Below are 25,699 nucleotides of genomic sequence, written 5' to 3'. Positions count from 1 at the left end.
GCAAGGAGGCAGAGGGGGGCAGAAGATCCACGCAAGTCTAGTCCTAGTCTCGCGTTATCTTGCGAGACTAGGATTATTCCGTGACCAAGACGAACTGACTAGTCGTCCAAAATTCGGAGGTATGTACCTTAGGATTTAATAGTCACTGATTGAAAGAATTATCTTACTGAACTTGTACTATACGTGACTGATGAATCTCTTCAACGATATAGTCAATAGAAGAAATAATAGTGTTGGATTGTGTTGGATATTCAATCATATTGATACACTTGCATGCAAAGGCAATCCGAATCTACATTACGTATGACTACAGGAAACGTTTGTGTGAGAAATACATTTTTACGTGCAGCACATCCAGCCTCTGGTGTTTCTCTTGCAGGTATATTTTGATGCTGTCACAGAGAGTGTGTTGCTTATCGAACTCAAAATTTCATCAACATCTCAGCGCCCTTTTAAAGGTTGTTTTGCCTCTTGTCCATGTATTGACTTCATCATCTGGTGGGAGGGAGCAGTGGCACTCCCTAAAATTTATTTCAACTTTTGTATAAGTTATATCTCTGTTAGAAATGTATAATCTTTTATTTTGGATTCTCTTTCTGTGTTTCCTTTGCTTTTATTTCAAATGGTGGTTTAAAGTTGAGTTCGTCATCACTTTGTCGTTATCGTTTTGTTCAGGCCTGGACATTAACTTTTTCCCTTTTGTACCAGAATCGTCCCATAAGTAATTTCCAACTGTCCCGAAGTGAGGATAGGCTCGCCCTGAAATATCCTAAAGTAATTTTTAGTTGTCCCGGCGTAAATTTTAGTGGTCAATTGATTCCGTTAATTTCGAGCCCTGAATGTTAACAAAGAATGTTCACTGGTCCCTACCTGTGGATGTTGAAGTGCGTAGTCCAGTCCGTATCCAATAGCTGTGCTTCCGCTATAACCTTGTGGGCATGCGCCGCACACGTAACCCGGGTTAGTGTTTTCGCAGTAGTCATGGCAAGCGGCAGTAACGTTACACTGGAAAAGTAAAAAAAAAGAAAAAGAGAAATGGTTATTTTTGTGTGGGGTCGTGTGGCGTTGCGGCAGAGTGCGCGACTCGGAACCTAGAGGTCCCGGGTTCGAGTCCTGACATGCCACCGATCTTGTGCCCTTGGGAAAGACACTTTACACGACTTTCCTCACTTAGCTCAGGTGTAAATGAGTATTGTCCTGTCATGTATTTGTCCCCTGTATTGGTGGCGGCATTAATATAAGTTGATAAAACTTGAATGTGCCGTCACCACGCCTGGTGATTACATGTTGGAATTTTAAAAAATGGTTATTTTGATCAAGTCAATGTTTATTGCGCAACAATATCACCGGATACAATGTATGGCAAATAGCAATAACTATAGATTATCTTTACCAGCGTAATAATCTAACTTCATAATTCATGTCAATACATATACGTGTTATGGTGGAATACTACATTTCACATTACTATGACACGGTTTCTCTTTTGTATAGAATTATGTATATATTTGCATAGATGAACAGATACAGAGTCGGTGCGTGATAGAAGCATGTTGAAAATTTCTCTACTTGTCCCAGGTAGCGTTGTTTTTTTTTTCTTACATGACATCATTAGTCTTTTCCTTTCTTCGTTATAGCAAAGACATGTCATTGAGAAATGGTATCCATCTTCAACTTTGTCTTTGCAGGCAGGAAACATTCTCTTTTCGGCTGGTATATATTTGTGACAACCCTTCGCAATTAATAAGCAATGTGCATTAACTCCCAATGTGTGTGTGTGTGTGCGTGCGTGTGTTTACGTGAGTGTGTGTGTGTGCGCGCGCACGCGCGCGCGTGTGTGTGGGTCTGTGTGTGTGTGTGTGTGTGTGTGCGTGTGTCTTTGCGTGTGTGTGTGTGTTTGTGGGTCTGTGTGTGTGTGTGTGTGTGTGTGTGTGTGTGTGTTTGTGTGTGTGTGTATCTCTCTCTCTCTCTCTCTCTCTCTCTCTCTCTCTGTGTGTGTGTGTGTGTGTGTGTCTGTTCACCTCGTCAATGTCCACACAGGTAACTCCATCCCCGCTGTACCCTGCTGGGCATGCGCCGCACACATAGTAGGAGGAGTTGATGTTCTGACAGATGACGTCACCAAAACACGGATTAGACAAACAGGGACCTAGAACGAGATATGAAGATGAATTAGGCAGACATCTTGTAAAAGAACTATCGAAATATGTTTATCAATTTTCAAATGGAGAAGGGGTGTGTAAGATACAAATACTTCCAGTGATCAGATCTAATTCTAGACTACTAACCTTCGTTAGAAGGTTATGTGTTTAGGTACACCATACATACGAGTTGCTGAATTTGTAAGCGGTTATATATTGGGCTCTGGTGCATGTACGAGTACATGTACATGTATCTTTATGATATTTGGTAAGTAGGATAAGGTTGGAAAAAGGAGGGTCCAGGTCAATTTTGGGTACTCTTCTGCAGTAGGGTAGATGGGTACGATATCTCGTGCTGTGGCCATGATTTTTGAGTGGGGCATAGATGTTCGGGCAGTAAGTAAATAGCTCTTTTTTGGAGCTGCTGCGGTGGAATGTGACTTGACGGGATAACCTTTGAAGTTGTGGATGTTTTTGTACAATACTTTTTAGGTAGCTTGCAGTGTAGAAAAATAACGTTAAGTTCGAATTTGGGCATTATACTGGCTTAGGCCATGTTGATTTGATTATATTGATGACATCCGCGCGCGCATGAATTTTCGGCCGTTTCCAAAAAAAAAACTTTTCAACTATACTGTAAATCGTACAAAACAGTTGCAAAATGAGCAAAAATATACCATAAGTTACAAAAAAAATTAATAAAAACTATACCAATGTCGTAGAATGCCAAAATCAAACGAAAAACGACGTCATTGTAAAGAAATGAACTTGAAGACTAGATTATTCGCCAAACCATATTCTGTGCCATTTGCTCAACCCTCATGACCACGTAGATTTCATAATGAAAAGACCTTTTTTTTTGCAAAACTTTTTTTTATTCGCACGCGCGCATCAGTTTTGGGGCTCCCGGAGGATGTCATCCATATAATCAAATCAACATGGCCTCACTAATGTATTGCAACAGCACTTTTAAGTTTGAAATGTAGCTTCCAATGTAGGCTAGGTGAAGAAACTTTGGGTATTGGAGTACAATGTATTTCAAACATATTAGCGCATATTAGCGCTGAACTGCCCAGGAGTTCCGTTGTGAAAATCGTTACTCACACTCGCTTACATCCCTACAGTCACGGCATATGGTGCAGTCTCCACGCGACCACGTCCTGGGATGACACGGCTCACATTCAGTCTTCCCTACCGTGCTGTAGGACCCTGCCGGGCAGCACATACAGCCTGTCGCCCCGCTCTGGTTGTTGTAGGAGCCCGCCGGACAAGGGATGCAGTAGTCTGTACAAAACGAGATAACGAATGTGCAGTTCCATTTATGCCTGTTACGTTCACAGTCATGTACGTGAAACACCAGCCAACTACCAGCCAAATATCCTTTTTGACAACTTGATAACACTGATTGGCTCAACTACCTTGGATAATCTTTCTGATGATATTCTGCTACATTTTCTTTTAAATGGTTCTTCTTTTCTCTCAACAACGTACAATATTCAAATATTACAGCATGTCCAGGTATTATGTTGCATTCTTACCGTTTTTTGTAACATAGTTTATTGATCGATACCGTTAGCATTTTTATATATCTGTTTCACCTGTCCATTGATTCATCATAGTATTCAATTTCAATATGTTATCTGTGCTTTGCTTGTTGTATGTATTATGTGTTGTCTGGTGGCGACATGAATATAAGTGTATCTTGATTGTGTCGCCACCATGTCTTGTCATTATATGTTTCAATAAAAAAAAACTACCAGCCAACCATGGCCGAACCTCCCGTCACAACCCCACTCTTCTTTTACACATTTTGAATTACTCGGCTGGCGCAGCCGAACAGTAGCCGACCTGGCCGAACACCAGACGACTATCTCCTGTCCGTGGTTGGGAGTTCGGCCATATTCGGCTATCTGTGACGAGGGTCTAGCCTGGGTACCATCCTACTTGTATGCCGGGGCTCCCACACTCGCGTCCCTACTTGTTAGGGAAGCGAGTGTGGGAGCCCCGGCATACAAGTAGGATGGTACCCAGGCTAACGAGGGTCTTGCATTTCGGTGCTGCATTTTCACTCACTCACTCACTCACTCCGTAAATTACTTTAGTCTCACATGTCATATAAACCTATCACAAGACAATTTAGTATGGTAATGAGACGTGCTTGGTGCAAACAGAATGTTATGATGAAATATTACTCACCCGTATGGCCGGTACCATAGAAGCCTGGTCTACATCGGTACCTCCGACCAAAAAAGCAGGCATAACCAGGTTCACAAGGTATACAACTGTCTGCACAATACTGTGAATACAACATAAAGAGTTTCGTATCACACTGAATAGCAGAATATGCAATGCTTACATTGCATCCGACAATGGAAGAAATGAAGATGTAGGTAAAGCCTACTCTCGAAGCAGAGATTTGGGTTTTGGGGTATTTTTACCATGTTTTTAGGCTTTTTATTGGGGTTTCTTTTTTGCGCTGGAATTGTTATTTCACCCAACCCAACGTGAAAGAAAGATTCCAGTGCAAAAAAGAAACCCCGATAAAAAAAGTCTAAGAACACGCAAAAAAAACCAAAAACCCTAACCTCTGCTTGTAGAGTAGGTATAAAGCCCCTGTCACACAGCCAAATACGGCCTATCGAACACTGATGACGACCTCCACCCAACCATGGTTAGGAGTAGGTCGGGAGTGAAAGTCGGCTGTAGTCGGCTGGTGTTCTGCGAGGTCGACTACTGTTGGGCTGCGCCAGCTGACTTTGGCAAAAGTGGTTTAAAACATTCGGGAGTGGACAAGAGGTTTGACCTTGGTTGTCTGGTCGTTGACTGGCGTTCGGACGTTGGTCGGCAGTGGTCGGGCGTGTTCGTCGGTCAAATATGACTCAAATTTAACTCAAATTTAACTCAAATTTGATTCCATTTGCATAGAAAGGTAGACGTATAGACGTAACCACACTACTCCCGAAAGGTTAACTTAGCCAGACTGCTCCCGAATTTCAGCCCACCTTGGTTGGTTGGTTGGTGGTTGGGGGAAGGTTCTGAAAGTATGACAGAGGTATTAAAAGGAAAAGACAGTATTTTTTTATCTATGTATTTAAGAATGCTTATTATGGAAAATGAATTTTTAAAAATACCACAGCGTACCGTTTCGTTACAAGGGTCGGCGTAATGGTGCCTGGAGCAAGAGTGACCGTAGCCATCTTTACAGATCTGCAAAAGAAATACATGAAACGTCAAAATTCGATCACGTTTGTATAGCCTTTATCTAAGCAACATGTGTACCATATCTTCCCGAAAATGGTAATACTTTTAAATTGAAAATTGAAAATACGGCAATATATTATCAATGAAACAGTAGGCCCTTCGGAAGGTGACAATTCGAATTAAATCTGGACTAACCCGACCAGTTGGGCATGGGCTGCACTCCGACGCTCCGCCAAACGAATGCTCGGTGGGTGAGCGCTCACAGGCCGCCGACGGAGGGTCGCACCTCCCGCAAGGCCTGGCCTCGCCGTCCCCAGTACAATAGTATGTTGTTGGACAACGCGCACAGGTTGTTTCACCTGAAATGGATGCAAGTATTGAAATTTCAAACCACGGTTTAGTCACAGCCTGTTAATAGCTTGTAGACTACAATGAATGTAGTGCACGTTTTTTCATGAAGAATTGTCAAATAAATCGAGCCATACATTGTTTTCGGGAAACCCTAGTTAACTAGTTATAGTTCCTTCACACTAGAGGCACAATGAATCAGAATATCACACGAACAATATTTTTTTGTATATTCCTGGCTATTCTAAGCGCATTCTTCAAATTTCGGGTGTATTCTAAATATTAAAGCCCATTCCATTTCTCCCTTTAATGCGACCAGAAGAGAGTGGAATGCTCTTACACAACAACTGGTTGGCCTTCCCGGTGACGACCTCGCGCATAGTACACGGACATGATTATGGACAATGATTAAGACACATGCAGTAAACCTCTGCCCTCCTCAACATGCCATAATGTTCAACACAAGATGAACGTGGGCATTACAAGGAAGAAGAAGAGAAGAATGTTACGAAGTTGTTGGAATGCTGCAGGAATATACAGAATACTGCCACACTGTAGTAGAATCCACTTTCAAAATGTCGTTTGATATTTCTCTCATTTAAATTCACGTTTGAACATCACCAAAATAGTCGGGCTGACCACAAGCATGGGTACAAATTATATTTGGAATGCCCTGAGGATTTCTAGAATGTACTTTGCATTCAGCTTACATATACCTGGAATATGCAAGAATATTCAGACGACATTCCGGATCATTCCGCCTCTAGTGTGAAAGGTGTTGTAAACTAGAAAGGTAACATTTGCAAAGCAAATTTATAATGTTTACCATCGCAGGAGTGTCAGGAGTCTAAATCCCTCCTGCTATATAAACTTGCAACATGATGTAAACCAGCACCAGTTACCATGGTGACAGGTCTGGTTCAGGTCATTGACCTTATCGGTTTGGAGAAGAAGAGGAAAAAGAAGAGGAAGAAGAAGAGGAAACATAGCAAAAACAATATGTTTTACCAGGAAACATTACATGACAACGTATCGGTAGTCATTCGCCTACCGCCAAGTGTATAGACATGATCATAACACGACTTACGAATTATGAAGCATGTTTAAACTGTAATTTTCAACAAAAGAAATTAAATTTTCGACTGTGCAACTCCAGCAAGTCACGAAATTAGCAATCCACCGCTTCTGTGACGTCACGTTATTGTCATGAATGATTCTGACGCCGGTCGTCTCTACTGACGCGTGACTGCAATGCCCGGATGTAGATGGCCTCTTTAACATCTCGTGTCCACGATTCTTACTTTTTTGTAGAATGAGACCGAGTGCCCCAGCGATTCTATATCTATGTCACAGAAGCGGCGGATTGCTGGAAGACTGGAGTTGTACTTGGTTCATAAGGACTTCTACCAACACAGATGAACGTGTAAAAACAGGACTTACGAATGTGCTGCATTCTCACTGTACATCCGATGAGTTCGATTCTCATGCTGATGCGATTCCGCCACGACCGCGGATTGATACGGATATTAGATGTGGTGATTGGATCGAGTAGGACTGCTTGGTGTGGTGTAGTTGCGTTGCGACTTCCATTGAAAATCTGAAATACGCATGAAATTTAAAAAAAACCTCCGTCACCTAACCTTCAAAGGCATCACTGCCGTAGTATATAGGTGCGGAAAAGTACAATGACTGTAGATTTTAGTTCATATTCAGCTCATTTTTTTTATAACTAATTCCCAAAATTACCCCCCCAAAAACGGTGCAATGGCCAAGTTGGTAGAGTGCTCGCCTTGCATTCGGTAGGTAGTGTGTTCTATCCCCAGCAGAGTCATACCAAAGACTTGTAAAATGGTACATATTGTTTTCTCTGCTTAACAATCAGCACTTGAGAAAGAGTATTGGAGTTAAACACACACTACTACCAGTGGACTAACCCCCCGCTAATGATTCCACAATTGTGCGGCCCAAGCGCTACGAAACGGAGACAGGCGCCGCCATACGCGACCATGCTAATAGTTGAGGGAGGGCCTTAACTAACTATAATGTTCCCAAAATTTTGACGCGCCGACTGCCAATAGGTACGTACCTTTACGGTTCCATTTTCTTCGTAGGCTTTCCAATTGACACCGTCGTCACTGTGGAGGACACTGTATGTCTCCACCCATTCCTGGGCATCAAAACTTCCCTGCACCACTACTGCCTTCACACTGACCTCCTCGAGGAATGATACCTACATTGGGGAAATAGGCCACACCGATTTAATTTTATGGATGGCATCCGCGCGAGCATTGATTTTCGCCTGTTCTAAAAAAAAAAAAGATCACGTCTTCCGGCTCTAGGCCTGGGTATTCCATGGTAGTTAGTGACAATACGGAGGCGATAAATCTGGAGCATGCCACACAGGCTACCAAAGTTCCACGAGTCAAGAATTCAGTACATACCCACAGTGCCGATTCATAAATTCCGCAAAAAGCCAGCTTGTGCCGGCTTGTCGTAAACGTCTCTAAGTACTACCGCAAATTCACAATACCAGTTTTGTATTCCAGACCTATGGTTTAGTAGCATTTTTATTTTTGGCCGGAATTTTTTATTCGCCCGCGCGCACTAGTTTGGGGGTCTTCAGAGGATGTCATCCATAAAATTAACTCAGTGTGGCCATATACTCTGTTAGTGGTATAGTAGTAAAATGGTACAAATGTAGTAGTAATTGGTAGAAGAGGGTCCAATGACCGTATTCTACTGCACGGCCAAAAGCGTTTCCTTTCACCATGATTTCATTTCATTGAATTATCTTTAGTTGGTATTTTCAAACGACAATTTTTATTACTTTATGAAGTACTGACACATTTTCATCTTCCGTAGAGAAAATGTGAAAACTTTAAGTCACGGCATGGTAGGCCCCCTAGTTGTCAGAGAACCTTAAAATGCTGTGGTCCTCAGCTGTGTTGATCATGAAGACTTCACATGCTAGCTTTATTTTTTTAAATGTAAATAAGCTTTGCTATAAATGCAAGTCTACATGGTAGAACGACTTAACGCTTACTTTGTACAAATATAGTACATAAAAGAATGTTTCGTCCTTAGAATCAGTAGTGGCAACTTGATTTATCAATGCACGTGTATGTAATGTTGCATCCACTCGTTTGCATATAATTTGTTTCTTAGTAAAACGTTGAACTTTATTCCAAAACACAGTTTACAGAGAGATCACATTTTCAGCGACCACTGTCGCCTTCATCAGGATAATTAATGACCAATCACTTCACGACGTGATCTCGCGAGATCTGTAAACTGTGTGTTGCAATAAAGTTCAACGCTTTACTATGATTACTACCAACACAGATGAACTTTGATAGTTTGTTTCTTTGTTAATATAGTTGTAGGAAGACTCCGATGTACTTCGATGACATTACAGACTTCGATGTACTTTTTTGTGTCACTAAAGATTTCTGTGATGATACTTTGCACAATGTATTAAATCAGTCTCACTTGTAACCAATGGTCAGAGTTTGTCACTGCTGCTCTCCAGTTCCCTCCAGCCCCAGACGTCCCGCCATCACTTGCTACTGATGCATTGTTGTTGAGACGCGCCCGTTCAGGTCCATAAAATCCATCCGCAGACGACGCAGAGATCTGGCTTATGTGTATCCATCCGCTCTCCATACCAAGTGGCTCAAAGCAAACTGATGAAACGAAAGATACGGCATTTTATTAACCGCTTCATAAAACGCTCTTGCAAAAGCTACGTCACTCATAATATACAAGCCAACCAGAGACTGTATCCATCATGTCAAGAAAGTGTTAAAGATGAATATCATTCTCTTATGACATGTCCAGCTTATACTATAGATTATACAAAAAATTGAGGAATATAGTCACAAGTAAATCTAGTATACCTTTGCCAAAGACAAGCATAGACACTTTCAGTCTACTTATGTCGTGCCCCGACTCCATATCTATGTACCTAGTCTAATATGTATGTAGCGTTTTAGAAAAGAGAGAAAGAATTGTGACAGAAATATTTAATGTGCATCATGTCAATAATACGCCATTTACGTTATATTTATGTAGTTATAGTTTCTAGGAATGAATGAATGAATGAATGAATGAATGAATGAATGAATGAATGAATGAATGAATGAGACTTTATTTCCGTGTCGTGCGCTATCCCGCGCCCAGCCCGTGTGGGCTTATAAGACACCGATTCAATAAATTATACATAAACAAAAGAGAATCAAAGGTACAGATAACAGAATCCAAACAAGATATGAACATAAATAAAGGTAGGCTATATACAATAATGGTAAACAAATAAGTGAACTCAAAACAGATTGTAAATGCAAATAAACAAATCTGTACATAATGAACCAGGATCTCACAAAATAAATACAAGTACATAAGGTAAATCAAACATAATAAGAGAAAACAAACGTGCAGAAGTAACAAAAAGTGACAACTGTTCATGTGTTATGAATACAGGTATTTTCTTCTTTTCACCCACGCTAGATAAATGAAAGTTGCTAGGTCAGATACACCCTCGTTAAAGAGCCACTTAATTCTATTTTCATCACTTTCCCATATGATGTCAGATGATTTTGTATAGATTTTACGAAACATATTTTCTCGAAGATTGTCATAAAAGGGACAGTAAAAAAGAAAATGTGTTTCGTTTTCTACTTCATCCAGGTCACACATGGTACATATTCTATTATCCTCAGGAATTCCCTGGTACCGTCCAGTTTCAATATTGATAGGTAAAATACCAGCTCGCAGCTGTGCACACAGTGAGGAATTTGCTAGGAATAGAATAGTATGATTGTAATGACCAAATTGTCATCCTTGTCATACATTGAACCATGTACAACTGTCGAGCAATAAAGATCATTCATTCATTCTCATATCAATGAAAAGATGGATCTTGAACAGCGACGAGACGACCTCACTCTAGACTTCGCTAAGAAACTTGTTAGTTCCAAAGAATTCCGCAGTTGGCTACCACACACACGTGGGGACACTACTGGACGAACCACACGCTCCAGCGATCTACTTGACTGTCCCAAGGCTAGAACCGAACGCAATAAGAACAGCAGTATCCCATATATGATATCCCTTTTAAATAATCATATATGAGCACATGAATTGTTATCTGTATGTAATGTCTGTTATGTGAACGTCAAAGCAATGTTGTCCCCCCTGTAGCAATTTTATAAATCAGTGTTTTAGATCTTAATGTGTAACCAAGTTTTAATACCAATAATTGTAAATAACTATGATGATTTTTACTGTATACTAATGAATTTTAATATGAATTAATTGTACAACAGGATGTAATTCAGCCTGTGGCTGCAAATTCCTCGTTTTACCAATAAACCACTTGATTGATTGGTTGATTGGTTGATTGGTTGATTGGTTGATTGGTTGATTGGTTGATTGGTTGATTGATTGATTGATTGATTGATTGATTGATTGATTGGTTGGTTGATTGATTGATTGATTGATTGGTTGTTTGATTGTTTGATTGGTTGATTGGTTGATTGGTTGATTGGTTGATTGATTGATTGATTGATTGATTGATTGATCATCTTTAGAACGGATGAGTTACCCACCAAACGGCTTGACGTAATATCTGGGAACCCGGAGGTAGACATTTCCGGTATGGTTCTCGACACTGACGTCATATTCGATGGACTTGTTCAGGCTGTCGTGCAGGCACGTGTCACTGATTGTCATGGAAACGGTTGCTATGTCCCCACGAGATGGTGTGCCCGAATCAACGGCAATGACAGAAAACTGTAGCTGGGTGGATCTGTAATGTAAAACAAATCCGCAAGGTCATATATTTACAGTCGATCTATATTTAAAAAAAAATGAATCTAAATCTAGATACGCCAAAAAGCAGTTGCTCAAGCAACTGGATATGATTTTGAAAATCATATCCAGTTGCTTGAGTAACTGCCTTTTGGCGTATCGTATTACCTGGATGTCTAACCTTCATCGACGTACCTAAATCTAGATATTTATTATGTACGTATTACCATAAGACAGAAGACACAGTGGAAGATAAAGAAGACTGAGTGCAGCTGAAGGACGTTTTAACGACTATATATGTAGAATACAGTGGATTATGATAATGACCACTAGATACGATTTTAATTTGATAATCTAAAGTGAATGAATCTAACTAAAGGAAGGAAATAGATCCCACATTACCAAGGAATAAGCAGTATCGGTCAATTGTATATGTATGCAACTTAATGGTTTTAATTATGATGATACTTGTTATATTGAAATCTTTTAGTAATGGTAATATTAGTTTTATACTTAGCCGATAATTTGCTCGTTCAATGATTTTAACTATAATTAGTACCTTTTCTGGCGTGTGACCTCAACGTGTATGTAAATTTGTAGTCATATGTGTATATTTGTGCTCTGTGTGTAATGTGTATTGAGCCCTGGAAGATTAGCCCTAACGGGCTAAAGGGTATCGTAATAAACTGAAACTGTATCTACATAAGAAGTTGAACTCCTTACGTCTGCTGAACCTCCTGGGTCCTGTAGAGCGAGACGACGGCGTTTGATCCACTGTCCCTGTCCTTCCACTGCAGGGTGAAGACTGGACCTGGACTCAGGACTGGTCTCGGCTCGAGGTCGAACTCCTTCGTGGTAAAGCTTGGGCAGTTGTCGTTCACGTCTTCGACGAAAATCTTTGAAGAAAACGCAATGATATTGCACAGAGGCCCACCTTTCGTAGATTCTTTTAATCGCGGCACAATGAATATTACAGGTATTCTTTGATAATTTTCCACATTTTATGTTATTTTGATCCTCATTTGCTATTTAAACAGTTAAATATCATATCCTACACTACAAAAATGCCTTTTCTTGTTTTTTCTTGCACAGAGAAAGTGTATCTTGTAGCAAGAAAATTATTCTTTGAACAAGAAATTAAATAATCCCCGTAGCAAGAAAATTCAAGAAACTTTTCTTGCTGTAGCAAGAAAATGATTCTGTCCACAAGAAAAGAAAAGAAAAAAATACTGTAAACTCTCTTAAAATTCGAGTGAGCATGATAGTAGAAATATTTTCTTTTCTTAAGAAAAAAATAATAAAATTCTTTGTGTAAGAATCAACATACAAAATATTTGAAGATTGTTTTAATTTTCTTGAAAATCCCCCTGGCAAGAAAATATTTCTCAACTTAAGAAACTAAGAAAAAACATTTTTGGTAGTGATATATGTATTGCTGATACTACGAGTATTATTTTTTGTAGTGCAAACTTCAATGGCCAGTGTCCCTGTCCGCGATGGCGTCACACTGTTGTCCTCCACGACGAGTACCAGTTCATGCTGCTGAGCTTCTTCAAAGTCTACCGCAGCGGCAAGGGTGATCAGGGCCGACGGTGTATTGATCATAAAGCTCTGAACGCCTGAGATAAAAGTGCGAAAAAAAAAGCTTTCTTTCGACACTCTTAAGCTAATTAATTTTTATACAGATATCAATCCACTCCCTCCCAATTGACATACAAATATCCCCTACACTTCTTTCTTTTAGGCCACACCAAGTAAAGTTTATGGATGACGTCCTTTGGAGACCCTATATCTAATGCGCGAGGGCGAAAAAAAAAAACAAGAAGGGCCCTAAAAAACAAGATGCCTAGATTAGAAATATACTAAGAGACGACAAATGTTAGGACACAAATTGAATGAGGTGACACAGATTAACAAGCAAGAAGTCTTTTATTCATCATCAAAACAGCAATAAATCAGGTGGAACAGCAGTTGTCGTCCTGTCCTGTTTCTTTCACATTTTTGCAGGCCTGCAGAAACAAAGCACGTGCTCTTTACCCATTTCGCATTACGGGTTTCACGTCAATCTAACGATTTGCGGCACTGTCGTGACTCTTTAATCATAGTTACAGGGAGCGGAATTTCTTGTTTTTTTTCTAGGAACAGGCCAAAATCAATGCGCGCGCGGACGTCATCCATAAAATTTACTTGGTGTGGCCTTAAAGCTAAAGTATGGAAATCCCTTCGGGATCCATATTGTTTAACATATTATACATGTATCAAGTCCGATAAACATATTATATTTTTGTACCTCGTCAACCATGTATATACCAGGACTCTATCGAAGTATTATAGTATTTTTAAAAAACGTATGTATATATTATTGCACCATTGTATATAACTGTATATTTCACTATGTAATTTGTAATTATGTATTCCTGTAATTGTGTATGTCTATTCAATTTTTTATCTTTCCCCCAGGGTGTCCCTTAGTAATAGTTTTTGACTAGTTGGGACACCCTGGCTTCTTTGTAAGCCGAATAAATAAATTTAAAAAATCCACGTGATTTTCTCCATCCGTAACCTATATCATTACGATGTATCTACAGAACGGTCATTTTAATTTCTGTTTACTATTATTTAATAATGTCCTATGTTCTTGCAATTAGCCATCGCCCATGATTTTGCAATAAACTTTCCTGTTAATAGATTCTAAACAATACATAAAAGACACGTAAAGATGGCTGAAATGACAGTATTGTGTACTCAAGATCTCAATATGCATTTCGCGAAAATAATCATTCCTTTTTTTCTACCTATTGTACACGAAATTTTTAAATCTTACCTGTTCCTATTGTTTCTGCTGTTGTTTCCACAACTGTTTGGTTACAAACGACGAACGAAGTGTCGTCAACAGTAACCCAGGAAAGATTTTGTGTCGGTATGTTTTCTGCGTCCTTTCGGTTATCGTCAGTGTCATTCTTGATTATAAAGTGACCACCGTCATTACCTTGATGAGATAATAGGAAATACATTTAATATGAAGTGCATCTAATCTGCGCTTATTAAAAAGTTTCTTATATCCAACAAAAGGTTCTTCTTGAGAACAAGGACACAAGAAATGAATAGAATGTAAAGCATCAGGGCCCATCACCCTACATTGAACCGCGACGGGGGTCGACATCGTCTACCAGATACCTTTGACCCAGTGTTGACGTCACACTTCAAAGAAGCCACGTGACAAGCTTCACTGGGTCAGTCTACTGAGGAAGACCAGAGTGACTAGTGACACCCTAGAGCTCTAGGTGAGAGAATTCTTGGTGTTGGATCAAAAGTTTTAACTTTAAACACAGAATGTAAAGCTGTTGAGTTCCAATAGATTTCACGATAGTAATATCGTATGCATCTACATTGTTAAGAACATCAAACAAACTGAGTGTGGACGTAAATCACCTTCTAAGATGGTGACGATGAATAAAGTCTCAGTCGATGCTACGCTGGCAAGCGAGACGGTCTGCACTATTCCGTTAAGATGGAGATCCTCCGGAATTCTTGGCTCATAGTCGACGGGAAACCCAGGTGGACTGCCGGTGGGTTCGGCGCCGGACATGTCGGTACTTATATTCTGTTGTGCAGTGCGGTTACTGGTCAGATATGGCGTTGTTGTTTCTGTGTAGTTGGCGGTACCGTTCCTGCCGTCAGTGTAATTCCCTGTGTTGTTCACTGTGTGGTTTAGTATACCGTATGATGCTCCTGTCGGTGTGCTTGTCTCTGGTGTCCATGTTGGCAGAGCGGCTATAATATATGTAAATAGTATGTAATGACATACTGTGACATGCCCAGATAGGCAAACATTACAGAATTCAAGACTTTTATAATCGTGAATTTACAGGTCACACGGTGACAACATTCTGGCGTTATGCTATCGCTATTGTCAAACAACAAGAAATAATACAGTGCCATTTATTTATGTAAGAATTTCGTTCGGCCATTTTACTTCTAAAACGTATCTACATAAACAAGAAAGCAATGAAAAGCCTGTGAGATTATTTAATAATTCCATGCACTGAGCGCAAATGCAGCAAGTTTGTATGGACTAATTTTTACATGCCGCACATTTGTTCCCTCGTGGATACAGTTACATATATGAATATTGTATGTTGTATGTTGCGCGATGAAATCATGGATACCACCACCTTTTTTTCCATGCAATTTAACATCACATATCAAACATTCAACATACTTATGTTATTACTTTCTTCTGGCGTTACTGTTGGTGAATCAGTTGTTCCATTGGAGACATTTAGTGCCCTTGCAGCTGAAAATGTATTAATAGGATGATTATCAGCAATGTGTACACACCTGACCAACATAGAAGTATACCCCACAATAACTTCAAGTATCATATCAAGTTAATATGGCATGAATTCTTTTCATTCGTGAATATCGGCTTCGTTGATTCTACTCGAATCTACTCGGTGCTGTGTGGCGTAATGGTAGTGTTCGGCTCTTCGAATCCTGCCCGATGTACCCGATCTTGTGCCCTTAAGAAAGACACTTTACACGACTTTTCTCACTTCACTAAGGTGTAAATGAGTACCTAGCTTCGGTTAGGGACGTCCCTCGGATAGGACATTAAATGGAAACCCCGGGTTTGGGAGAGCCACACCCCACGCACGTTTAAGAACCCCACATATCGAAAAAGGAAGGGGACCTTCCCGGTGTCAGTGGTTCAAACGTTACAGTCTGGTCTCAGATTTGACATCTTTGACAGGAGTTGATAGTCACCTTTTATGCCAATCCTTCCACTGTGGTAAATATTCATAGATAAATAAATAATAAATACATAAATACTCACTGAAAACGCTGCCAACGTCTGCAGAAAGGTCAACCACTGGGAAGGACAAAACCACTCCCTGGACTTCAAGAAAGAGTGAAGATGTGCAGGGCTCTCGTTCGGCTACGAAAATGTCCAGGTGGTAGGCATTTCCTGTCTATATGAGTAAAGACATCAAAACAAAAATCAAAACTAGGAAGGTAACGGTTGCAAGGCAAATGCATATGAGAAAACTTTAACTAAGAAAAATAGTCTTGTGCCTTATGTTGATAAAGAAGTTAGACCCTGTCATACAGATTTGTGTACTGTTTCCGAAAAGCTTAATGAGCATCTAGCTACTAAGGTTTTTATTAATTTTATTAATTTGTAATAGAAACTTCATTTGTTAAATGTTTAATAGAGATGACTTATTTCATATTATTAATGTAAATGTTGCCATTGTCTTTTAGAAAGTACCAAGTATTGTAATGAAATACACAATTCAGCAAAATGGCTGCGAGTGATTTTAACCTGAATAAACAATTCATTCATTCATTCATTCGTTCGTTCATTCATTAATTAATTCTTTCTTTCTCTTTATTTCCTCCCGTAGGAGAGCAGTGTCACACTAATACAAAATAATAGTAACTTTACATATGCTAATTAAAATATGTTAATTAAAATATCTCTTGTAGGATTGGATAATCAGACGATCATAATGTCGGCAATTAAAAGTTGTTCACTTCATGTCACGTATTACACTATAGGTATTTCCGTTTGTTATCTCCCTTTTGCACCGTAATAAAATGCTCAAAAGGCATCAAAAGTCTCTGATTCAGTCCTTTTTGCCTTCACTTTAAGACTCAAGTTCTTCTAGCTAAATCCCTTCTCAGCTACAACGCCATTCTGCACGTAGAGAGTAGAACCCAGGGAACTTTGTCCTCTCTGTTATACCCCTCCCTGCCTAGTGTTTCTTCCTAGTTCTGGTCCTCCCTCCTCGGCCTTCTCTCCTCAGTCCTCTCTCCTCAGCCTTCTCTCCTCAGCCTTCTCTCCTCAGCCTTCTCTCCTCAGCCTTCTCTCCTCATCCTTCTCTCCTCAGCCTTCTCTCCTCAGCCTTCTCTCCCCAGCCTTCTCTCCAGTTCTTCCCTGCCTTCTCTCTGCTTCTCTCAGTTCCAACTGTTCACCTTTCTTTCCATGTGGCATGTTTTAGTGCCATAGTTGCCAATGGACGGAGTAGTTTGGCTGCTGTTGTAATGAAGGCGCACCACACTTCTGCATCCACTTCTTCTTCTATTACTTCCGCTCCCAACATAATTTCTGTAAACCTCTCTTCTGGCTGTTCGTGTACTCTAGCCATCACCCTTACTCCCAGATAGTTCACTAGTTCTCCTGCCAGGGCTTGTCTTAGGTGAATGAATGTTGTACACCGGGTGAACAGGTGGCCCACTAGGTCTTCTGTGTCCGACTTACAGGTTGGGCAAGGCTTTCTGCTGTGTTTGGTTGGAACAGGACTAAGGAGGATTAGGTTCTTTAGATCTCTTTGGTGCTCTGGTTGTTGTCTCGCTAGTACCCATAGCTTATGTGGTTTCTCGCTTGTTGGGTGTACTTTGTAGAACCTGTGACATGTGCTTTCAGAGGACACTGTGGCCTGCCACTTTTCATTTTCCTTAGCTCGTATTGTTGTCTTCACCAGTTGCTTCCACTCCCTTGCTGCAGGGAAATTCGTCGTCAGCCAGTATTCTTCTAACCATCCTTCCAAGCCATATTCTCTTGCTACTTCAAAGCACTCACTGACTAGACCTCTTGCTTTCCTCTTTGTACTTGTTAAGACATAGGAGTATAGCCTGTACAAGAAGACCTTCTTCGCCAGGATTGTGTTGTGCATAGAGGCAAGTCTCCCAAATAAGCATAGTTTGAACCTGTCCAGGACTGATTTCAGGCTCTCCATTCCCAGGGCACCAAGGCTCGCCGTTGTGTCTGTCTGGAAGTGCATGCCTTGCATGCGCTTAATTCCACTTCTATGTACTTTCTCTAGTTTCAAGAGATCACTATTTGACGGGCTCCAAAACTCACTACCGTGTAACATGCTTGGTATCACTAGTGTGTTGTATAGGGTTTTGGAGATTAAGGGGTTAGGTTGCTGTCCTTCACTGCCTGTTGCCAGAATTGCACTAATCCTTCCCCTTCCCTTTCTGCAGGCTTGCTCAATGGTTTCCATTGATGAAAGTTTGGCTGAATGTTGTACTCCGACATGAGTCACCACACTTGTTTCTGGTATTGATCTTGTGCCCATTCTCCAGCAGTAGGATGCATTTGGAGTCTGTTGTATGCTACTTGTTGATCCAAATACAACACATTTACCCCTTTCAGGGGCAAACTCAAAGCGCCATTTTCTTCCATACTGGGTCATGGTGTCGATCATTCTCTGCAGGCCCATCCTTGTGCTAGCTAGGAGACAGATATCGTCCGCTAAAGCTGGGGAAGCGCAACACATGCCTCCCATACACACTCCACCTAGCTGGGCTTGTAGTTCTTCATGCACGTCGTCAGTAGCTAGTAAGTAGCAGGTCAGAGATAAAATCCCCCCTTGATTCACTCCTCTTGTTGTGTTGAACTCTCTTGATAGACCACCGTTTAAGAGGACTGACTACGTACAGCCTGTGTGCATGTGTTTGAGAAGTCTCCATAGCTTGCCATTTATCCCTCTCCTGTACATTTTAAATAGCAATCCCTCCAGCCAGACAGTGTCATAGGCCTTCTTAGTATCCAAGAAGCATCCGTACACCAAACTTCCTCTCTCCTTGAAATGATTGATCACTTCTCTTACAATGAACGCAGTTGTTATGTTACTACAACCAGCTTGGCCCCCACTCTGGAGTTGGTGAGGTATACCCCTATCACACAGCCATGGGCTCCACCTGTTATACAATGTCCTCTCCCACACCTTTGATATAACCGGTAACAAGGTTACGCCTCTATGAGAGTCCAGATCAGTCTTGTTTGTCTTTCCCTGTTTCAGGAGGGGTATCTTAACCCCTTTCTTGAAGCCAGCTGGGATATATTCCCTCTCCCTGATTGCATTAAACAGGTTTGTCAGACGGGTCCACAGAGTCTCACCGCCAAATTTGATGTGTTCGTAGACTAGTCCATCGATTCCACCACTCTTCCCGTTCTTTAGACACCTGCAGACAGCTGCTATTTCCTGCAGTGAAAAGGGTTCTTCAAGTATCCCTTCTGTATTCATGTGGCTCTCCTCTTCCATCTTGACCACTTCTTCTATGATCTTTCTTTTGTGCACTCCATCAAAGATGTTGTCTTCTTCCTCCTGTTCATTACCTAACTTTTCAAAATGTCTTGCCCAGATTTCTCTCACCTCAGTGGGATCTGTGATCACTTGTTCCCCGACTTTTACGGCCTGTGGCTTATCAGCTCTGCCTCTTCTCTGTCCCACTCTTTTCCAGAACTCTTTGTCGTCAACTCCAGCCAATGCGGCCAGTTCTTCATTCTGCTTTGCTTCATACAGTATCTTTGCTTCTCTCAGTTCTGACCTGAGTCTGTTTTTGCTCTCTTTATATGCCGTGTACAACTGGTTGTCTTTTTCCCTCGGCTTCCCACCTTCTTTCCACTGGAGCCATGCTTCTGCTTCTTGTTGGTGCACTTCTGTCAGCTCTGGTGACCAATAAGGTTTCTGGTGCCTCTTTCTTTCTTTCGGAGGCATCACTTCCTCGGCTGTTCTTATCAGTATTGTTGTGATTGTCCTAAGCTCATTTTCTATGTCTTCTGTTGACATCATAGTTGGAGCTCTACTTGCTCCCAGCCTCTCTTTCACTCTCCTTCTATACATCTCTTTCTCCTCTTGGTCAGCTTTATGCCACCTGGGCTTTGCTCTAGGCATAACTTCCTCCCACTCTCTAGGCTTGTTGGTGAATGTGGCAACCACAGGGTTGTGGTCAGATAGGTTGAGGCTGCAATCTTCCATCACTTCACAGGCGACTGTTTCTGCTATAAGGGAGTATGGGACGAGTATGTGGTCTATTGTTGACCGATGGTTCCCACTGGCATCATGGAACGTGTATAAAGGGCCTTTACACAGCTGACTCAGGTTGAGGGAAAACAGAGCTAATTCTTCCATTATGTTCTCAAGTTCTCTTCCTCTCTTAGACCCCTTCCCCCTGCCTCTGGGGCCTCCATTCTCTCTTCCCTCCTGATCACCGATGTCTGCATTAAAGTCTCCGACAAGTATTACCTCTCCTTCATTTTCATACTTTCTGTATACTTCTATTAAAATGTCTAAATGTTCCATGTAGGTGTCAACCGCCAGGCCACTGTATGGCATATATACTGCAAAGACAAAGATTTTCTGGCCATTCTGGAGCCTGACTCTCACTCCAATAATTCTGCCGTTGCCATCCTCAAGTTTATGCACTGCATAATCAATTGTCTCCTTCCACAGTAGGGCAACTCCTCCCTGCCCTCTTCTCCACAGTGTGTTATGTCCCTTTAGCTGGTTACTTGCTCTTCCCCACCCTCTGTGGCTAATCATCACTTGGTCAAGTTCAGGTAGTGCCTCCTCGTATAACCAATGTTCAGTAACTGCAAGGATGTCTATATGAGCTAGATGTTTCCTTATGAATGGCAGTGCTGTCACTATTCCCCTGGCATTGTAGCAACCAACTGTTAGCTCTTTAAATTTAGGTGTACATGTGCTTGAAGTATCGGTGGCAATCACTGTGCGACTTGTAAGTCTGCTGGCCATGTGTACGGACTGCCACTTGCTATTTGGTTCCTCTCACCATCACTCCCTGTATTGCCACCCTTGTACCTCTTCTCTGACCACCATTCTCTGCACTTCACCCCGCTGGGCCAAAAGTCTTCTTTCACCACCATATGGACCTGATGTAGTAGTACATTGATTCTTGCAAATGCTATGTCTTTTTGTCTACTGTTCATGACTCTCACAAAGGACAGTTGGACTCCCCTACTCTGGGCATACTTGTGTATCATGTCCTGGAGGCTCTTTTCTTCTGTCTTCCTCATATAGCCCAGGAAAAACCTCTTTTTCCGCACTCTGTTTCTCTCAATGCCCACAAAGTCTGAAAAGTCAGTGTCGTTGTCTGTACATTTTGTGTTGTTCTTCTCTGCTTGTGGGGTTCTAGGGGGGTGAGCTGATTTGTGCATTGACTGGCTTGGCCTCCTTCTCTTTCTAGGTGAGTTCTCTTGCTGCACATGCATGACTGCTTCTTTGTATGTTTTGATCTGAGTGCTTTCAAGTTTCTTTGGTCCTTTAGTACTATTTCTCACTCTCCGTGGGCTTCTTCTTACTTTTGGGCTTTCTCCTCTGTTTCTGTCCCATGTGCTCACACGCCCGTTTATTGCATTGGTTTCTCTGGTACCTTTTTTCTCTGTCTGTGGCCAGGCACTGTATTCTTCATTAGCACCTCCTGACATGCCGGAATTTCTGTTTGCAGGCTTGTCGCCTGTTAGTATATCTCTGTCTCCTCCACTACCGCCGCTCAGGTCGGTGTCTCTTCTGGGGCTGGGGTCTAAGATAATAATATTGGCTTCATCATCCTGTCTCTTAACCCTGGTGCCTCTTTCTCCACTCTCATGTGCAATTCTCTCTCTACTCTGTCCTGCCTTGTTCTGTTTTTCCTTGCTTTGATGGCTTTTCTGTTGTGTTGTCTGAGCTCTGTTGATTGTAGCGTGTCGAATGCAGGTATGTGGCTATCATGTCGTCCTGTTTTCTGTTCAAGAATTCCTCAGAATCCCGGCCAGGCTCACGTTCTGCACCAAGGATCTCGTTGCTTTCACCAGTTTGATTGTTATTGTCGTTGGTCTCATTTTGTTTTCTCAAAGAGTGATCTGCTGCACCCCTTGTACTCGCAGTCGTAGAGTATTCGTAGAATTCATTCATTCATTCATTCATTCATTCATTCATTCATTCATTCATTCATTCATTCATTCATTCATACATTCATTCATTCATTCATTTACGCATGATGTTTACCTTCACATCGGGGTGGTCTAGTCTAACATACAACCGTTTATCCCTACACAAACACTGTTACAGAATTACCGTGAGATCCAGTTTTGCTGTGTCGTTGGTCACGTTGCCATGTATCACACATTCCCCATCAGTGACGGTCCCTGGCACAAGGACAGCACTCACACCCCCTGGAAATATTTAATCTTTATACCGGTAAAATGTCAAAAAGTTCAAAACCAGCACAATGTGTTTCATTCATGGGTATTGAGGTCACCTGAGTAAGCTCTAGACTCTTGCGATTTAGCCCCACCAAATGTATTGCGATTATTAAGTCCCACCAACTGTATTGTGATTTAGCCCCACCAAATGTAGTGCGATTTAGCCCCGCCAAATGTATTGCGATTTAGCCCCACCAAATGTATTGCGATTTAGCCCCACCAAATGTATTGCGATTTAGTCCCACCAAATGTATTACGATTTAGCCTCACCAAATGTATTGCGATTTAGTCCCACCAAATGTATTGCGATTTAGCCCCACCAAATGTATTGCGATTTAGCCCCAACAAATTTATTACGATTTAGCCTCACCAAATGTATTGCGATTTAGCCCCAACAAATTTATTACGATTTAGCCTCACCAAATTTATTGCGATTTAGCCCCACCAACTGTATTGTGATTTAGCCTCACCAAATGTATTGCGATTTAGCCCCAATAAATGTATTGCGATTTAGCCCCACCAAATGTATTGCGATTTAGCCCCATCAAATGTATTGCGATTTAGCCCCAACAAATGTATTACGATTTAGCCTCACCAAATTTATTGCGATTTAGCCCCAACAAATGTATTACGATTTAGCCTCACCAAATTTATTGCGATTTAGCCCCACCAAACGTATTCCAATTTAGCCCCACCAAATGTATTGCGATTTAGCGACACCAAATGTATTGCGATTTAGCCCCACCAAATGTATTGCGATTTAGCCCCACCAAATGTATTGCGATTTAGTCCCACCAAATGTATTGCGATTTAGCCCCACCAAATGTATTGCGATTTAGCCCCACCAAATGTATTGCGATTTAGCCCCACCAAACGTATTGCGATTTAGCCCCGCCAAATGTATTGCGATTTAGCCCCACCAAATGTAAACCCCCACGATTCAGCCCTTGGCTGCAAGAAGCTACATGTTGTGCCAATAATTTACTCCTGATACCCTAGCTTGTTATTATCAAGTTTACCTTCGCTTCTAGAATCCTGTAGCTTTAGCCTTCTACATGACGTTGTTTCCGACTTGTCGCCTTTTTCTCTTCGCAGGTCGATCACTCTCTCCCTATCAATGAAGAGCCAGAGCTCGTCCCCACCACCCACGGTGATGATCTCGTTCCCACGGTAGGTTAGTGCTGCTCTAATAGCTGCCGTGAAACTGAAAAAAATATAACAAGAGTTCCACGATCTCATACCTTCGCCAAATGACGTTAACCCTGCGGGTGACGAATTATACAATTTTATTCATTGATTTTGCAAACAAGAGCCTAGTTTGCATGGATTATATCAGTTGATCATATTCTCCACCCAATGACAGCCTTATCTTAGCAAAAAAGGCTATTCTAGCAATTCATAAATTAGGCAAACGAGGTTATAATTTGAATAAATTATGTTTGTATGAAATTCCCAGCAGTTGCAACTATGAAATTATAACAATTTCCCAATACTTATGCAAATTAGGTCTTCATTTACATAATCTATATCCTGAGATTTTCTTCATTCTCAGTTACATGTCACGTGTTTCATAGTCCTATCATCGAACGAAGCATCATTCGACAGACATCATCGTAACAAGTAAACCTGACATGGACCTTGGTCTATCTTGTCTCTGATTAAAACTATCACCACTGATATGATATATATCACAACATCCTTTGTTGACCATGTAATCTTAACCAACAGAAAAGATTGTTCATTGAAAGATACAGCAAAGGCCCTTTTTTGTCTATTGTTTATTGTTTGTTTTACACTCACAAAATAAAATGAACTACAACAATTGAAGTTAAGTAGACATGCATGGGAGGGCCGGAAACCTGGAGGTTTATCTTTGGCCCTTCCCAATATTATAAGATTAAAAGTTACCATTGATACTGAATGAAACAAAATTTAAACGAAGAAGACAAAGATAACAGGAAATTAACAGGAACAATTCGAAGAACAAATCATCTATCTGAACAAATAAAGAAGATGAAACTAATTAATCTTAGGCCTTTAGCCTTAATAAAGCACGAATGAAGTTATCTCCAGCTTATACGGAAACTAAATGAAGAATAGCATTGCTCACCCAAAATTATGCAGAGTGCCATTGCAGTCTCGTTGTCCCTCAAAGCCATAACCAAATCCGTCCACGGGGAAGAAATCGTCATTGGTGTATCTTTAAAAAAACATGGTACATACATAATATTGAACATAGCAAACTACAACCAGTATTTATTCATGGATTGATTTCAGCTTCTTTACACAATGCAACCGGGGTGCGGTACTGTTACAGACTATTACTACCAAGACAAAGTTCACCCTATCTGGTACACAGAACGATACATTCCTTATATTGTTGTCGTGTCCAACTCCCATATCTGCCTACATAACGTACATTTAGGTCAATTTCTGTAAACCTCATTCCATAAGCGAGACCAAACCATCAATACACGACCATATTATAACTCATATATTGCTATCAATAGTATTTTGTAGAAATAATTGTAAGATAGTTTAGTTTTGTAGTATTGTTGTATTACTGCCACACATTGCCATTTGTACCATGTACGATTATCGAGCAATAAAGTTCATCCATTCATTCATATATAACGAAACAAGACATCATGATACAAACACAAATATAAATACGCAATGATACATAAATGGAAAGGAAGCAGATAAAGTGAAGAAAAGGGAGGACCTGTATGTGTTAGTGCCATTTTGTTGCTTCAGAACCAGAGTCTTTTCCCGTATATAGTTGTCACCGGGAACAGAGAGAAACCATCGTGCGAAAGAATCCAGCGTTGGGTCATCTATAATAAAGAAAATATTATTGCAACGTTACCCAAATTGTATGGGATTCTACATTCTTCCCACAAGCTAATTTACACAAGAAAACAAGTACATTTCTTTAGCTATATACTAGCTAAGTTTACAATCTTGTCAATATTCAAGATTCGAACGTTTTCATATGTATACATCAGCGCGCACCAACATTCTTACAACCGGGACCCAACAACTTTTGCCCCATTGCTGACTTCACACGTACGTGCACAAATCATGTGTCCTGGGAGATTGCGTCAAAAAGCTGAACATTCACTCGAATATTCCGGCGAGTTTTTGGTGAGTTTTTTGTGCAGGTTAAGCTGCGGTCACAACCCGCCGTGCGTGCTTTTTG

At 41.0% G+C, this 25,699-nt stretch overlaps 3 protein-coding genes across 3 annotated transcripts in view; all 3 read right to left on the bottom strand.

The window, feature by feature from the left end:
• Positions 1–7,949, bottom strand: part of LOC109477096 (cartilage oligomeric matrix protein-like) — a 32,478-nt gene extending 24,529 nt beyond the window's left edge. The window contains exons 1-8 of the mRNA XM_019778144.1: positions 7,777–7,949; positions 7,131–7,287; positions 5,538–5,701; positions 5,283–5,348; positions 4,338–4,437; positions 3,246–3,425; positions 2,022–2,149; positions 871–1,005 (exon numbers count right to left, since the gene is read on the bottom strand). Of these exons, the coding sequence (XP_019633703.1) occupies positions 871–1,005; positions 2,022–2,149; positions 3,246–3,425; positions 4,338–4,437; positions 5,283–5,348; positions 5,538–5,701; positions 7,131–7,176 (819 nt within the window). The 5' untranslated portion in view covers positions 7,177–7,287; positions 7,777–7,949. The remainder of the gene's footprint in view (positions 1–870; positions 1,006–2,021; positions 2,150–3,245; positions 3,426–4,337; positions 4,438–5,282; positions 5,349–5,537; positions 5,702–7,130; positions 7,288–7,776) is intronic.
• A 1,200-nt stretch (positions 7,950–9,149) lies between these two features.
• On the bottom strand, positions 9,150–15,383 carry LOC109477118 (protocadherin alpha-2-like). Its single transcript, XM_019778177.1, has 6 exons — positions 14,931–15,383; positions 14,323–14,487; positions 12,969–13,117; positions 12,222–12,394; positions 11,297–11,496; positions 9,150–9,373 (listed from the first exon to the last, which is right to left on the bottom strand). Exons 1-6 carry the CDS (start codon positions 15,085–15,087, stop codon positions 9,165–9,167), a joined length of 1,053 nt encoding a protein of 350 aa, XP_019633736.1. The 5' UTR covers positions 15,088–15,383; the 3' UTR covers positions 9,150–9,164.
• A 93-nt stretch (positions 15,384–15,476) lies between these two features.
• Positions 15,477–25,699, bottom strand: part of LOC109476988 (protein psiS-like) — a 13,032-nt gene continuing 2,809 nt past the window's right edge. The window contains exons 4-10 of the mRNA XM_019778002.1: positions 25,223–25,334; positions 24,608–24,697; positions 23,517–23,701; positions 22,370–22,467; positions 16,336–16,471; positions 15,721–15,795; positions 15,477–15,487 (exon numbers count right to left, since the gene is read on the bottom strand). Coding sequence (XP_019633561.1) covers positions 15,477–15,487; positions 15,721–15,795; positions 16,336–16,471; positions 22,370–22,467; positions 23,517–23,701; positions 24,608–24,697; positions 25,223–25,334 — 707 coding nt within the window. The remainder of the gene's footprint in view (positions 15,488–15,720; positions 15,796–16,335; positions 16,472–22,369; positions 22,468–23,516; positions 23,702–24,607; positions 24,698–25,222; positions 25,335–25,699) is intronic.

The sequence above is a fragment of the Branchiostoma belcheri genome, unplaced genomic scaffold (assembly GCF_001625305.1).
Source record: "Branchiostoma belcheri isolate BF01 breed outbred unplaced genomic scaffold, Haploidv18h27 scaffold4, whole genome shotgun sequence".
NCBI classification, from domain to species: Eukaryota; Metazoa; Chordata; class Leptocardii; order Amphioxiformes; family Branchiostomatidae; genus Branchiostoma; species Branchiostoma belcheri.
The sequence above is the reverse complement of the archived record's forward strand: the minus strand, read 5'-3'. Positions and strand labels throughout refer to the sequence as shown.

Coding starts and splice junctions, on each gene's coding strand:
- LOC109477118 (XM_019778177.1), bottom strand. CDS start 15,087: ATGTCCGGCGCCGAACCCACCGGCAGTCCACCTGGGTTTCCCGTCGAC. Junction 11,497..12,221: donor ACCCAGGAGGTTCAGCAGAC/GTAAGGAGTTCA, acceptor TTTACATTACAG/ATCCACCCAGCTACAGTTTT. Junction 9,374..11,296: donor ATATTACGTCAAGCCGTTTG/GTGGGTAACTCA, acceptor TCGTTTCATCAG/TTTGCTTTGAGCCACTTGGT.